The sequence below is a fragment of the Syngnathus typhle genome, linkage group LG4 (assembly GCF_033458585.1).
Source record: "Syngnathus typhle isolate RoL2023-S1 ecotype Sweden linkage group LG4, RoL_Styp_1.0, whole genome shotgun sequence".
In the NCBI taxonomy this organism is placed as follows: Eukaryota; Metazoa; Chordata; class Actinopteri; order Syngnathiformes; family Syngnathidae; genus Syngnathus; species Syngnathus typhle.
The window spans coordinates 3,943,741-3,960,875 of NC_083741.1; the positions used below are offsets into that span (position 1 = coordinate 3,943,741).

General features: G+C 44.4%; 1 protein-coding gene across 5 annotated transcripts in view; it reads right to left on the minus strand.

The window, feature by feature from the left end:
* efl1 (elongation factor like GTPase 1) overlaps positions 1–16,874 on the minus strand; it is a 120,243-nt gene extending 103,369 nt beyond the window's left edge. For 2 of the 5 annotated variants that reach the window (XR_009714144.1, XM_061276216.1), the window contains exons 1-3: positions 16,644–16,867; positions 16,404–16,502; positions 15,984–16,051 (exon numbers count right to left, since the gene is read on the minus strand). Coding sequence is in view for 4 of the 5 variants with exons in the window: in XM_061276216.1 (XP_061132200.1) it covers positions 15,984–16,051; positions 16,404–16,494 (159 nt within the window). In the remaining variant the exon portion in view is untranslated. Of the gene's footprint in view, positions 1–9,082; positions 10,720–15,983; positions 16,052–16,403; positions 16,503–16,643 lie in introns of those variants that run through there. The other 3 variants (XM_061276213.1, XM_061276215.1, XM_061276214.1) reach the window with 3 other exon arrangements.
* Positions 16,875–17,135: the final 261 nt, after the last annotated feature.

The window sequence follows — 17,135 nt, forward strand, 5'->3', positions numbered from 1 at the left end:
TCGTTTGTGTTCGCATGTTTAGTGTGTCTCTTTAAGTTGAAATCCTTAAACAAGGCAACCGTCTCTTTACAAATTAGACAAACACAATTGCCTTGATTTTCAGTGATGTACAGTAATCCCTCGCTACATCACGGTTTGTTTATCGCGGTTGCACTACATCGCGCATTTTTTTCCCAAATTGAAAAAAGAATTACCGTTTTTTTCCATGTATAATGCGCCCCCATGTATAATACGCACCCTAAAAATGGCATGTCGATGCTGGAAAAAAAGCCTGTACCCATGTATAATACGGACCAAAATGTTGACTTTTTTTTTTTTTTTTAAAGTCCCAATGATCGTCACACACGCATCTGGGTGTGGTGAAATTTGTTCTCTGCATTTGACCCATCCCTGTGTGATTTTGATCCATCCCCTGGGGGAGAGGGGAGCAGTGAGCAGCAGCGGCGCCGCGCTCGGGAATCATTTGGTGATCTAACCCCCCAATTCCAACTCTTAATGCTGAGTGCCAAGCAGGGAGGCAATGGGTCCCATTTTTTATAGTCTTTGGTATGACCCGGCCGGGTTACTTAAGTCCGTAAACGTAAAATTATTTCAGAAAAAAAATCATCTTTGGGAACATCCAGATGTTATTCTGCCGGTCAGTATCACTGCGCATGCAGTAGCAAACTCGATAGCGAAGAAATATGTGAGACTCTCAACGGGATCACCAATATTTGAGTGATGTTCCAGTTATTTATCACAATAACTTATTATAATGATAATATATATAATATATATAATAATTATTTATTTATTATTCACAATTGTCATGGTGATCTTTCTCGTGATCTCTTAAACTAGGTTGGATGTATTTTTTTTTAAATAAATAAACTTGACTTTTGTTGGCGTTGATTTCTCCGACTGGCCAGAAAGAAACCACCGCGATTATCCATCCATCCATCCATCCATCCATCTTCTTCCGCTTATCCGGGGTCGGGTCGCGGGGGCAGCAGCTTCAGGAGGGACTCGCAGACTTCCCTCTCCCCAGTCACTTCATCTAGCTCATCCCGGGGGATCCCAAGGCGTTTCCAGGCCAGCTGAGAGACATAATCTCTCCAGTGCGTCCTGGGTCGTCCCCGGGGTCTCCTACCGGTGGGACATGCCCGGAACACCTCCCCTGGGAGGCCTCCAGGAGGCATCCTGATGAGATGCCGGAGCCACCTCATCTGGCTCCTTTCAACGTGGAGGAGTAGCGACTCTACTCCGAGTCCCTCCCGGATGACCGAACTTCTCACCCTATCTCTAAGGGAGAGCCCGGACATCCTGCGGAGAAAACTCATTTCGGCCGCTTGTATCCAGGATCTCGTTCTTTCGGTCATGACCCATAGTTCGTGACCATAGGTGAGGGTAGGAGCGTAAATCGACCGGTAAATTGAGAGCTTTGCCTTTTGGCTCCGCTCTCTCTTTACCACGACGGACCGGTACAGAGTCCGCATTACTGCCGACGCTGCACCGATCCGCCTGTCAATCTCGTGCTCCATCCTCCCCTCACTCGTGAACAAGACCCCAAGATACTTAAACTCCTCCACTTTGGAGGTACTGACCCTCATCCCGACGCTTCACACTCTGCTGCGAACCGCTCCAGTGAGAGCTGGAGATCACGGCCTGAAGAAGCCAACAGCACCACGTCGTCTGCAAAAAGCAGGGACGCGATGCTGAGGTCCCCAAACCGGACACCCTCAACGCCTCGGCTGCGCCTAGAAATTCTGTCCATAGAAATTATGAACAGAATCGGTGACAAAAGGCCGCCTTGGCGGAATCCAACCCTCACTGGGAACGAATCCGACTTACTGCCGGAAATGTGGACCAAACTCTGGCATCGGTAATACAGGGACCGAACCGCCCTTATCAGTTGGCTCGGTACCCCGTACTCCCGAAGCACCCCCCACAGAACCTCCCGAGAGACATGGTTGAACGCCTTTTCCAAGTCCACAAAACACATGTGGACTGGTTGGGCGAACTCCTATGCACCCTCGAGGATCCTGCTGAGGGTCAAGAGCTGGTCCACTGTTCCACGGCCTGGACGAAAGCCACACTGTTCCTCCTGAATCCGAATTTCGACGTCCCGACGGACCCTCCTCTCCAGCACCCCTGAATAGACCTTACCAGGGAGGCTGAGGAGTGTAATTCCCCTGTAAAACTTCTTAAAGAGGGGAACCACCACCCCAGTCTGCCAATCCAGAGGCACTGTCCCCGATGTCCATGCGATGTTGTAGAAACGTGTCAGCCATGACAGCCCCACAACATCCGGAGCCCTTCAGAAATCCGGGCCTTGCCACAGAGGAGTTTTTTAACTACCTCAGTGACTTCGACCCCAGAGATTGGAGAGTCCGCCTCAGAGTCCCAAGGCCCTGCTACCGCAATGGAAGGCGTGTCAGTGGAATTGAGGAGGTCTTCAAAGTATTATCCCCACCGACACACGGCGTCCCGAGTCGAAGTCAGCAGCACACCATCTCCACTGTAAACAGTGTTGACGTTGCACTGCTTCCCCCTCCTGAGACGCCGGATGGTGGACCAGAAATTCGAAGCCGTCCGGAAGTCATTCTCCATGGCCTCGCCAAAGTCCTCCCACGCCCGGGTTTTTGCCTCAGCAACCGCCGAAGCAGCATTCCGCTTGGCCATCCGGTACCTGTCAGCTGCCTCCGGAGTCCCGCAGGCCAAAACGGCCTGATAGGACTCCTTCAGCTTGACGGCATCCCTCACCGCCGGTGTCCAACAGCGGGTTCGGGGATTGCCGCCACGACAGGCACCAATGACTTTACGGCCACAGCTCCGGTCAGCCGCCTCAACAATGGAGGCCCAACACACTTAGTCAGTAAAATTCATAATTGACGACACATAATTAGCAGTTTCAATCAGCAAATAACAAAATGCGTATTACAGGTAATGTTTTATTTCACAACACTTTGCCTTGTTCCTTTCTTCTCTGCTGTTCACTTCAAACACGCTCCATACAAACGCAATGCTCTTGTATCAGATGCTTGCTCGATCACCTGCTCGTTTGCTGTCACAATGTACCCTACACAAATCGGAAACATTTGTTGCTGCTCCGAGTCACGACGAGGGGTAAGTTTTGGTTTCCAAGGGTGTTTTTATTCCTCTTCAACGTCTCTCCCATACAGAGCCGCCTTTTTCACATGTCCGCACGTCACTTTCCCCTCTTTTCATCTGATCGCGGTGGTGCCTTTATGGGCAGTCGGAGAAATCAACGCCAACAAAAAAAATACATCCAGCCTAGTTAAGACCATACCAAAGACTATAAAAATGGGACCCATTGCCTCCCCGCGTGTGTGACGATCATTGGGGCTTTAAAAAAATATAATAATAATAATTGGGTGCGTATTATGCATGGGTACAGGCTTTTTTTCTAGCATCAACATGCCATTTTTAGGGTGCGTATTATACATGGGGGCGCATTATACACAGAAAAAAACTGTAGTCTCCCTTAATCGATGGATGGCTGGGTTCTGTAAGAAGCAGGGACTGTATTTTATAGATAACTGGCCTTCCTTCTGGGGCCACCCCGACCTGCTGAGGAAGGACGGCCTTCACCCTAACCGTGAAGGCGCCTTCACTTGTCTAGGAATATAGATTACTGTTTGACCCACACATGACAGGTCACTTTAGAGCACGCCGGGGCACAGGTGATTAGACCACCTGTCAGGATGGGTTTGGAGTCTGTTAAGCTAAAGTTAACTTGCGCTAGGCTAGACTTCCAGTATGCACATAGCTCCTCGTGTAGACTAGAGCGTGATAGTTTGAATAGTGCTTCAGTACACAAAAACACACTTTCTACTGGGGTAGTAGACAAATCCAATCACTCCACCCCGACCGGTTTTGCTGATGAAACGGTGCCTGTTTCAGTTAAATTTACACATGTAACAAATATTTATCAGATTCCCACGGTCGTATCGTCCCACCGCGCTAACAAACATTCGAGAGGTGATGTCAGGCCTAGAGAGCACAATCTTGCTCGCATCTCGTATAAATATCCTTCGATAGATACGCACCCGGATTGACCAATTACACTTACACTCAGTTTTATGAATATTAGATCACTTCATACGAAAGCAGTTCTCGTTAATGATCTCATCACGGAACATAATCTAAACATTTTTGGTTAAAACCTAACCAACTGCTGCCGCTTAACGAGGCCTCGCCTCCAAATTTCGTGAGCTCGCATGTGACGCGTCCTCGACAAAAGGGCGATTTCAACATCCACATGAATTTACCGTCAGAGCCACTTAGTTCGGCGTTTCAGACTTTAACTGATACGTTTGGTTTTACGCAAGCCGTACAGGCAGCAACGCATAAGAATGGAAATACCATAGATCTGGTATTATTCCAAGGACTTGCAACCTCAAATATAGCAGTACTGCCATACACTACTGTTCTGTCTGATCATTACTTAATAAAGTTTGAAATTCTAGTTCCTTGTCAAAGACAAGAGAGCAATCAGCATTATAAGAGCCGTCATTTTAACTCCATGACTGCAATTGCGCTATCTGAGATACTGTCGCCGGCAACCGCTATATTTCCCGCATACACCGGCTCTATTGATAATCTTACAAATGAATTCAATGCGACATTGTTAAATGCCATTGACTCTGTGGCGCCGTTACATCTGAAAACTCGCCGTAGAGTGGCTACTCCGTGGTTCACAGATGAAACGCGTATGCTTAAGCAATTATGTAGAGAGCATGAGCGCAGATGGCGTCTAACCAAACTTGAGGTTTTTCATCAGGCATGGCAGGATAACCTCCTGAAATATAAAGATGCGCTTATCTTAGCAAAAACTCGGTATTTTTCGCAAGTTATTAATCTCAATAAAAACAATCCGAAACACCTATTTGATACAGTGGCAAAGCTGACTCTGCGCCAGTCGACCCCGGTAGTTCCTTCCACTCAGCTGACGAGTTTTTGCTCAAAAGATTGAATCCATTAGGGACGAGATCAAGAATACCATTCCAATCGCTCGGTCGAGCCCGCCGTTTACCAACGCTGATGATCATGCAACAACCCTCTCAACTTTTAAAAGCGTGTCTCTTGAAAGGCTTACACAATTGGTTAGTGCGGCTAAACAAACAACATGTTTACTCGACCCTCTTCCAGCCAAACTACTTAAAGAATGATTTCAAATTTTAGGACCGTCCGTCTTAAATATAATCAATCTGTCTGTCTCCTCTGGGATAGTGCCAACAGCCTTTAAAACCGCCATAATTAAACCCTTAAGCGACCAAATCTTGACCCGGACTGTCTCAGTAATTATAGGCCAGTTTCAAACCTCCCATTCATAGCAAAACTTCTTGAAAAAGTAGTAGCGCAGCAGCTTATTGATTACATGGTCGCCAATAATCGATGACACTTTACAGTCTGGTTTTAGAGCTAATCATTCCACTGAGACAGCACTTGCTAAAGTGACTAACGATCTCCTCATAGCTATGGATTCAAACACTTCGTCTGTACTGTTACTACTCTATCTTAGTGCTGCCTTTGACACTGTAGACTTCGATATTTTATTAGGGCGTCTTAAAAGTTGTGTTGGTATTTCAGGGTCAGCACTAGGCTGGTTCCATTCCTATCGATCAAACAAGACACCCCGAGTGGCCCATGGCAATGCGTCCTCGGAGCTCTATAATATTACGTGTGGTGTCTCACAGGGATCGGTTGCGGACCAATTATTTTTAATATTTATATGATTCCGCTTGGAGACATAATACGTAAATATAATATTAGTTTTCAATGCTACGCGGATGACACCCAATTATAAATGCCGTTATCGATGACAGATCCGCGGGATTGTTGTTATCTTGAGCCGTGCCTTGCGGAGATCAAGCAATGGATGTCTCTCAACTTCCTTCGTCTTAACCCAGATAAAACTGAGATGTTGATGATTGGTCCAACTTGTTATCAACACTTATTCAAGGAAACCGCTATAACTATAGATAACCGTACTATCACTCAGAGCGATACTGTAACTAATCTCGGGGTAATATTTGACCAAACTCTCTCCTTTCAAAAGCACATTAAGAATATAACCAGAATTGCGTTTTTTCACCTTCGTAATATTGCAAAGATTCGTCCGATCCTCTCGACCGGTGATGCGGAAACTAATACGTGCGTTCGTCACGTCGCGCCTGGACTACTGTAATGTACTATTTTAGAGTCTTCCTAAGTCCCGCATCAAACGTCTACAGTTAGTACAAAATGCTGCTGCAAGGCTGCTCTCTCGGGCAAGAAAATTTGATCACATTACCCCAATACTAGTAACCTTCGTTCGCAAAACGCTGCCCGTTTAATGACACCTAGGGCCAAGAAAATGTCTGCAGGCTCTAGAGCATTTTCTATTCAGGCTCCAGAGCTTTGGAATGCCCTACCAATGGATATTAGGACTGCTACCTCAGTAAAAACATTTAAGACACGTTTAAAGACACATTTCTATGACATGGCCTTTAACTAACCTGAAGTGGCCGATGCGGCCGGAGTTTGTTTTCTCTCCCTCTCCACCCCCTCCCCCTCCTTCCCCTCCGGCTGGGGAGGTGGTTAGGTGGCACCCATGCTGACAGCGGCTATCTGGATTCTCGTGGGCCAATTCAGGATGGGGGAACTGCAGCTCAACCTCCTCGAAGACACTGCCAGGACAATTGAGGGCTCCTTCGGCAGCCCTTCGCTCTGACATGGACATCCACTTTTTATTTCATTGATTTTCATATTGTATCATTTGTGCCCTCTCTGCATCCATTTCAACCTGGTGATCCTGAAAGGGGGATCCTTCCATCTGTGGTCCCTTCTCAAGGTTTCTCATTTTCCCCCAGTAGGTTTTTTTTTTAGTTTTTCCTTGCCCTTTTGGGAGCTTAAGATCAGGGGATGCTTTGAGAATAATTGTCAATTTTTGTCTATGTGAAGCCCTTTGAGACTGCTTGTGATTTAGGGCTATAGAAATAAACTTGACCTGAAGGTTTTTCATACAGTTTGCTCAATGTTATCTGACTATTCAGAATGAAAGGCAGAATTTGTGTTTTTAGAGTTGTTCGCATCTGCCTGAGTGGATTATGTTTGGTTTCGTCATTTAAACAATAAAGTCAATTGGGACAATGAAACTTGTTTTATAACAGTGTGTATTTGCATGAAATATTTGTAGTTAAAAAATGTCCGAAAAACTATTGGCCCCCGGGCCCCTTCACTTTATCAAAACTGTCCCTCCTTGCAAAAAGTTTGGACACCCCTGGTTTAAGGGAATGATAAATATTTTCTTCACAGAAAATAATTGAGAAGCTCTGGTTTGCAGAGATGCGGTGAGATGGAATCTCAGATGACTTCAGGTAAAAGACACACAACATCCTGGGCTGTTTGCCAGTTGATTACATACAGAAACAGACAACCCTTCACTCTGAGATAAATCATTTAATATTTCTGTCACCAAATGTACAATCGGCGGTACTTGGGCACTTGCCCTGGTGCTGAAAGGGGTGGCATCTTTTGCGTCCGCAGCCACGGGGAGTGGGGCTTGCACCCCCACCCCATTAAATTTCGCAATAGAATGTCGACGAAATCATACTAGAAACCCGCTCCGGGAAGTACCGTTTTTTTCCGTGTATAATGCGCAAAATTTAACTAATTTATTGTCCTAAAATCTTGGGTGCACGTTATACATGGGTACAAATTTAAAAATTTTATTTATTTTTTTAAATTCTTTTTATTATTATTATTATTATTATTATTATTATTATTTTTTTTTTTTTTTTTTTTTTTTAAGAAAATCATGGTACAACAAAACCAACAACAGGACTGACCGACAAAGACGTGGAACAAAAAGACAGGTTGACATTACAAAAGACAGGAACATAAACCAAACAGACATCATGACAGTAACACATGCAATGATCCGACAGTGAGCGAGGGGCAGACAGGACGTAAATACAAAACACGTTACATTGATTGAGGTGACACAGGAAGGGAGGGGCGACGCAAACAGAAACTATGGCAACCTGGACACATAGCAAAACTGGCGACGAGACATGACAAATCTCCCTCAAAATAAAACTTGAAATCACCTTTCTTCTTGTTTGTTGTCAATCGCGCATCGCATTCAGCCATCCTGCCTAACACACTTAGTCAGTAAAATTCATAATTGGCGACACATCGTTTGATGCGATGGTGCGATCCTTGATGGTGTGTTATTGTCAAATATTGTTTGGTTTTTAATCTCCATCGCAAACTGGATATCATACGGAGGCCGCCATTACGGATGCGCAGAACGGATGCGCAAGACACGTCAGCTATATAAAGAGTGAGAAATTCGTTTTCTTCCCATTAGTTTCAATTCACAGTTTAATTAGCAGTTTCAATCAGCAAATAACAAAATGCGTATTACAGGTAATATTTTATTTCACAACACTTTGCCTTGTTCCTTTCTTCTCTGCTGTTCACTTCAAACACGCTCCATACGAACGCAATGCTCTCGTATCAGACGCTTGCTCGATCACCTGCTCGTTTGCTGTCACAATGTACCCTGCACAAATCCGAAACATTTGTTGCGGCTCCGAGTCGCGGCGGGGGGCAAGTTTTGGTTTCCAAGGGTGTTTTTATTCCTCTTTAACGTCTCTCCCTTTTTCACATGTCCGCACGTCACTTTCCTCTCTTTTCATCTGATCGCGGTGGTGCCTTTATGGGCAGTCGGAGAAATCAACGCCAACAAAAAAAGTACATCCAGCCTAGTTAAGACCATAACAAAGACTATAAAAATGGGACCCATTGTCTCCCTCCCTTTTAAAAAAAAAAAAAAAAAAAAATTGGGTGCGTATTATACATGGGTTCAGGCTTTTTTCCAGCATCAACATGCCATTTTTAGGGTGCGTATTATACATAGGGGCGCATTGTACACGGAAAAAAACGGTACCCTCGACGCCAAAATATGGCGCCGTATAAAGGCGGGGGGGCAAAGCCCTCGGGACTCTTGCAGCCCGATTGAGGGTAAACCCCAGAGCAACCGGATCGGTATGGGCGTGGCCTCATGTTGTGGTGGTGTAGAGGTGTCGCTCACCCGATCGCGAAACCCTCGGTTGAACCTGAGGCGTTTGGTCTGGGTGGCCGCCTGGAACGTACTCTCACTCCAGGATGACTCCCGCGTGGCCGCCGTGTCAGCGGAGCTCGCTTGGTTGGGCATCACTGTAGCTGCTTTCTCTGAAGTACGGCGGCCTGGCTCTGGCAAGATCAGGGCAGGTGGATACACCTACTACTTGTCTGGTCAACTCGACGGTCAGCACAAAGAGGGAGTGGAGCGGCCATTGCGGTGGCCGACCGGGTGGCGTCACAAATAAAGGAGGTCACGTCGGTCTCGGAGCGTATTATGCGATTACGGCTCGCACACTCGTTGGGCGTAGTATCGTTTGTCGCAGTGTACGCTCCCACCATGACGAGTGAGCTGTCTGCGAAGGAAGACTTCTTCGCTGAACTCGGTTGTGGACGCTGTTTCTGGGAGGGACATGCTGATTGTTCTTGGGGACTTCAATGCTGTCGCTGGTACCTGCAGGGATGGCTATGAGGCATGTGTTGGTCCTCACCACTCTGGAAATTTCCCCAATGGGGAACGTGACACCAACGCCACCATGATGCTTGACTTTGCCAGGAGTGTTGGTGGATCATGGTTCCAGAGAACGGATTCTTGACGTTGGAACTGGTTTTCAAATACCGGCCTGGTCAGAAAGGAGATTGACCAGGTACTTGTGGAGGGTCGCTGGACCCTGCTGCAGAACTGCAGGGTGTTCTTAAGTACACAGTTCTTCAACACCGACCACAGGCTTCTTGTGGTAACATTGACAACATAGTTGCACACGCTGATTTGCTCCGTATGGGGCTCGGGGCTCATTCCAACCGACTGGAAAAGGGGCGTTGTCGTCCCTATCTGGAAGGGGAAGGGTGAGATCCGGGAGTGTAACAACCACCGAGGGGTTACCCTTCTCTCTGTGCCAGGCAAAGTCTTCGCCCAGGTACTTCTAAACAGGCTACGTCAGCAGCTCTTAGACCACCAGCGGCCTGAGCAGTCCGGTTTCACAACAAAAAGATCAACCGTCGACCGCATCCTCGCGCTTTGTGTCTTCACCGAGCACTTTCGAGAATTCGATAGAAAGCTCCTTGCAGGCTATATTGATTTCAAGAAGGCGTTCGACTCAGTAAGTAGAGATGCTCTGTGGAGACTTCTGGGGCTACGCGGGATCCCCCGCAGCTTGTTCATCTCATCTCGGTTCTATACTCCGACACAGCAAGTGCTGTTAAGTACAGAGGCACCACCTCTGACTTCTTTACAGTCAATACTGGGGTGAGGCAGGGATGCGTACTAGCCCCATCACTTTTCAGCACTTGTATGGACTGGATTATGGGCCGCGTTGTAGACAGGACGGGCTGCTGGGCGTCGTTCGGCAATGTTCGGATCACTGATCCACGGATTCAGCTAACAGGATTCTGTCCGCTCCGGACCCGGGGGGGTGGAAGCGCCCAGTAGGGCGACCGCATGTGCGGTGGTTGGAGCAGCTCGGGAAGCATCTTGAGATTGTGGGAGTGTTGGGCCGGCCGGGCGCTCGGTCCTGGGCCGGCCGAGCGCTCGGTCCTACGCCGTAAGGTCACCGATGGAGTGGAGCAAGAAGGTGAGCGCAGAAATGTACGATTACTTTAGGGGAAAAACTGAAGAGACAAAAGTTGTTTTTTAAGTTCAATTGTCAGTGACAAACACACTTTTTTCTAAACTCTTTATTTAAACTGTCACTTTGATTACCGTATTTTCCAGACCATAAGACACACCTGATTATAAGCTGCAACCGCTAAAATTTGGGGTTAAATCTTGTTTTGTTCATGTACCGTAATTTTCGGACTATAAATCACGGTTTTTTTTTCATAGTTTGGGGGGGCGACTTATACTGGGGAGCGACATGTGTGATTTTTTTCACAAATTTTCAAAATTAAAACTAAAAAAATAAAAAAAATAAACGCGATAAACGAACTGCGATGTAGCAAGGGATTACTGTCATTTGAAGTTCAAGTGACGTCAGCAGCGCGGCGCAGCGGTTGTTTACATAAAGGTCAAAGATTCGATCACGGGATGACGAAGGGCCCCACGTACTACCGGCATCATTAGCGGCTTTGTTTGTAAGTGACACGGAGGACGAAGAGTTTGAAGGATATAATGATTTGGAGTGACACAGAAGGTTTGAAAAACTATTATGGCTTTTACGCACGCCCGGTCCTACTCTACGGATCTCTCTTTCACCTCCGTGGATGGAAGTCGGGGGCCGGCGCTCAGCCGGGTGGCTGTCCGGGGACGGTGGATGGGGATCGGACATGGCTTTTACGCACACCCGGTCCTACTCTACGGAGCTCTCTTTCACCTCCATGGATGGAAGTCGGGGGCCGGCGCTCGGCCGGGTGGCTGTCCAGGGACAGTGGATGGGGCTCGGACATGGCTTTTACGCACTCCCGGTCCTATTCTATGGAGCTCTCTTCCACCTCCGTGGCTGGAAGTGCCACCTCCGGGGATGGAAGTCCACGCCGCCACACACCTGGAAGTCCACGCCGGTGCTTGGGGCCGTATGGTGGTGAACTATTTATGTTATAGTTATTTGATATATTTTATTTCGTGGAGCAACTTGTATGTTTTTATTGTTACAGTTCAGTACTTGTTGGCTCGTTGAACTCTTGCTTTGATAAATAAAGAGATGTTTACCAAACCCACGTCTTTCCTTGTACTTTGTTAACGCTACAATATTGTTATATACTAGATCTGTGGAAAAACGATGAGGCTCACGTCATCTGCGCTCGCGCGGCGTTATTGACAAAGGACGAGGATTTTGATCAATGAATTTAATGCTTTGGAGTGACACAGATGGTTTGATAATATTGTTGTTTATATGATAGTTATTTGATATATACTTTATATATCGTTATATGGGTCTGTGGAATATTTAGAATATTTAGACGTCACCGGCGCGGCGCATACGCGGCATCGTTTCCATAAAGGACGATCGATGGATTTAATAAACTCAAGTGACACAGATAGTTTTATAAACGTGTTATTTATGTAATCGTTATTTGAATAACTCTGAATGTTACGTCAGGGCCGTTCTCAGCTCTTTGTTTGTGTTTATGTCACGTTAGCTGCCTATCGTTTAGCCTGTTGTTGCTCGTTCATGTCTGTTCTTGGTGTTGGATTTTGTCGAATAAATTTCCCCCAAAATGCGACTCACACTCCAGAGCGACTTATGTTTTTTTTTACTTTATTGTGCATTTTATGGCTAATGCGACGTATATTCCGGAGCAACTTTTAGTCCAAAAAATGCGGCAAATTTTTTTTGCATTTATTTTTATTGTTTAATAAATATTTATTCATAAAGTATTTATTTTATTAACATACATAGTTTACACTTAAGCGCAAACAAACTTGGAAAAAATATTTTATGTTAACGATTGACTTATTTTACATGTTTTATACATTTCATACTTAATACTCAAATCATTGATTTGTCTGTTCAATAAATGCTAAGTTCAGAAATGTTGTGCACCCACTTATTATTAGAGTGATATTTCAACATGCAAATAAAGCACAAAACGTTTAAGATTTTGGTCCTAACAACTGACCAAAAATATCGGCAGCTCATATCGGTCATCCTCTTAATATCGGTCATGTCTTAAAGTGTCTTGTCAATGCACAAACTTTTTTAAATTTGACCCTTGAGGTACCCGTATGTTGCAGTGGCTCAACACATTCCTTGGTACGCTGCATTAATCAGCTACCCGCCGCCCGCCCCTTCTTTGAAATTCATTTATCAAGCAGACTTCAATAAAAATGTGGATTTTCAATTTTGCTATTTTCTAGAATTCAAATATGGAAATTATAATAGTATTGAGAGTGATTTATAATGAAACAGTGGTGAAGGCTTACAATAAACCCAAAAAGTACAGAATGTGAAACTGGCCGTCTTCCCTCTACTGTACAATAAATAAGAATGTTGCAAACATTAGGCTAACTGCAGTCAACAATTCATACACAAGTTGTAGCTCGTGCTTGCTACCTGGCTCATATCAGCATCCACATGCTCATACGATAAAAGCAAAATTTTCAAAATAAAAGCACAACATAGTTTACATTTTAATTTGACTTCATGGTCACTGTGACAGCCAATCAGTGGCTTAGGATGTGGCCTCTGGGTTGCACTTTGCCCAGATCTAGTTTACATGGCCAAATAAAAGAATTTTGACTATTTTAAATTGTCAAGTGGCATGGTGGTACAAGATGGTGCATAATCCGGATTTAGCCCAGGCACATTGGCTATCCTAAAACATGTAACTCCAAATTTCACCGGGAGATGGTGCTAAAGCTTGACATAGAGATGACATGTTGAGGGCCTAGTAAAAGTTACTTAGAAGTTAGTTCCTCAAAATTAACTTTTGAAAGACTGAAAGGAGGTGACTGATTGATGTAGTCAACCTCTATTGTGCCGTATTTTCCGCACTATTAGGCGCACCTAAAAACTTACATTTTACTAAAAAAAACACAGTACGCCTTATAATGCAGAGCGCCTTATATATGGATCAATTGATGAATTTGTTGATCCATACTGGTTGTACACAGTGCTCTGCCAAAACGTTTCAGTACGACTAGTAAATTACAAGGTCGCATCGCTTCCCAACATTACGGCAACTGTAGTCAGGGGGCGTCACCGAATAGCTGTTGTACCCGCGAGCCTATTTAATTTCAAAATAGGCTGCTCCATTAATGTTTCGAGTAAATTTACGGATTGATATGGAAGGGAAACATAGGTAAGTAGTACCAATGCGTTAGATCGAACTTTAGTCAGTTCCGATCATTTTATAGGAGATCGTTTGAGAAACACGATTGTTTACAGTTTGCTGAGGCTCATGGGAGATTGCGAGCTGAGGCTCATGGGAAATTGCGGATGGCTAATGCTATAACAATAGCTGCTATACGCGCGAGGCTATTTCATGTCAAAATAGGCTGCTCCGTTAATGTTTCGAGTAAATCTACGGATCGATATGGAAGGGAAACATAGGTAAATAGTACCAATGCATTAGATCGAACTTTAGTCAGTTCCGATCATTTTATAGGAGATCGTTTGAGAAACGCGATTGTTTACAGAGGGCTCGTTGGTTATTGGTTGGTGGATGCATACCGCAACCCTAGTCAACCTCAGTTTGTTGCAGTATAGCTTCTATTTTATGCGCCCTATAATCCGGTGCGCCTTATATATGGACAAAGTTTTAAAATGGGCCGTTCATTGAAGGTGTGCCTTATAATCCGGTGCGCCTAATAGTGCGGAATATACTGTCATTCAAAAATTTCACCAGGAGATGGTGCCAAAGCTCGACATAGGGGTGACGTGATGGAAACTAACAAATCTAATGAATGAAATTGTTAGCAGTTGGGAGGACACGACCTGTTCAAACACGTAGCAACACACAATTTTGGAATATGATTTTGCTTTGCCATAATTTTAATCTGTAACAGTTTGAGCAATATCATTATATATGTTAAAGTTAGAAGAATCCATAATTATGGCTAATGAGGATTATCTGTTAAATTGACTATTGTGAAAACATGCTTTTTTGATGTTGCAATGTTTAAATCGATATCCAACATGTATTTAACATTGTTGTTCCATCAATACATGAATGTATTAAGTTGTGGGGAGACAAAAGAGGTTGTTTGCTATACTGGTGGAATCGGACAGATATTCACCTAGATATTCCTATGACCTGGTGCAGGGATTCTGACCTTTCCCCTAGATGCACCTATGACCAGGTGCAGGGATTCTGACCTTTCACCTAGATATTCCTATGACCTGGTGCAGGGGGACTGACCTTTTACCTACATATTCCTATGAGGTGGAGTGAACGAGCCTATAAAAGCTTGGTTCCGGACAGGCAACTCTCTCTCTCGCCAGTATGCTGGCACTGCGTGCCCGGAGCCAATAACGCCTTTAGATGAAGATGGATTTTCATACTTTTTGTGATTGGAATTTCTGGAGTCTTCGAATTAGACTTTGTCAAATTTTAAGCTTATGGACAAGAAAGGACTTGGGGCCAGCAGAGAAAAGAGATGCCATTTTCAAGGCGTGGTCCTCCTCCTTAAGGCCACATATCTATTCAAACAGAATTCGGTTTTTGGAACAAAGGAGAACTGATCACTCGACTTTTTCCACCAAATAGCATCTTTTGCTCTGAGATTTGTGAGTGGAATTATTGTTAATTGTTCGACTTGTAATTCTTTTCCTACTCTGTCATTAAAATTTCTTCTTAAGCCCTAATTCGGTTAACTATGTCGAGCATGGTTTAATATGCGGTAATTAAAACTTTACATTGTCTTAATATCGCTATCGTAGTCATTCTTTAAATCCGTTCAATTCTTCTTAAAGTGAAGACAGCTTTAATTCTTAACATCAGGAATTGTCAAATCTGGTTTGAAGTAGTTATCTTGAGCTCAGCTAGGGCGAGTGCGCTCTAGTAAATCAACAAATCCCTTTGGTCTTACCAAAGACGGATACATTTATCTGAGCGGTAACAAGAGCTACAAATCAAAAAAGGGGAAGGAGCCACTGTAAAAAGAGAGCGGTCGTCTTGATTCCGGGCCTCAAGGGGTACTCTGCACCGGTTTCAGGGTGACTTTAAAGGGATTAGCGTCCTAAAAAGAATAAATTAATTATTTCCAAATTGATATCTTAGAGGCGGTTAGACTCGAACGAATCTTTTCCCGCCCCGACCTGAAAACTCTCGTCTCCCCCATCAAAGGGAACAAGGAGAGTTTTTAACCCTTTAAACGGAGGGACGCGTCACTTACGGTCGATAAGTGCGGATTTGACAAAATTAAACTGTGGCTTTTTGATAAGGGTGTGAGGACATTTATATTTTTACTGGACATATACAGAAAAAAAACTTACCTTCCCTGCCTGGCGGCTTGATATGATACCATTGCTTGCCACTAAGCAATCCGCAAGAGTAGTTTTACCTTTGGGGGAAACAAACAGTCAACAAATGTCTTAAATAATGAGGATGTTGTATTTAAACCTTTTAAAACCACAACAACCATCATGGGGAGGATAATGTATTTTCTTTATCAAACCACTATTTCAGATTATATCAAGAACTTGTCTAGGAGAAGGTGGTTGATTACACAGGAAGTGGTTCCACTATACCGAGTATTATTTTAAACGGAATGAAAGGTGTAATCTATTAACTACTGTATTTTCTGAAGATGCCTACTCTGTATTTTAGGTTGAACCTTTATGTTACATTCAGTTATAGCACTTGTATACAAACTCTAAAGTAGATTGTGTAGAAAATCCTAAAAATAAACTCACCGTGGTCAACGTGTGCCAATATGCAAAGATTTCTAATACTGGCTGGATTTTTCTGCAGTTCAATGATTCTATCCAGAGTGGTAGGATCCATTGCGAACCCTAAAAAAATTGTATAACACACAATACACACAATGTTGGACGGACGATGACTCCGGTAGAATATGTTCCATATTGTCAGGCCTTGCAACACATTTGAGTTCGTTTATGACAATCAAGGCTGTCAATGTAGCACAAACAAACCTGAGCAAATACGCTGTAAAACGCAGGCGTTGTAAACTCAAGACTGCTCTTGAGCCGAGTGAATAAGAGAGAAACAAGCCTTCTAAAACTTCTGATGGTACAAAACACCGAATGGCACGGAGCAACGTGCATTAAATCAGCTGAAGAATATGACGATACGGTGGTCTAATTCACATGCGCGTCCATCTTTGCCGGGCGAAAAAAAAAAAAGCCCCGAATGACGTCATTCCTCTTCTTCTTCTGTCGTATTTTCGGCAGAGTAAACGCGACGTGGCGCAGCACAGCCCTCCCAGATAAAATGATGTATTGCTACAACAACAAAAACTAAACTGAACCACGAGCACCTCATAACAGCTCTAAATCGTGTACAAAATACCTCCTATGTCATCGGCTGGTGGTTCCTATTCACTTCAAATAAAAATGAGTTAAAGAAAAAACTGTGGCACGAGTAAAAAACACGTCTTTATTCTGACTAACTGCCAAAAAATGAGA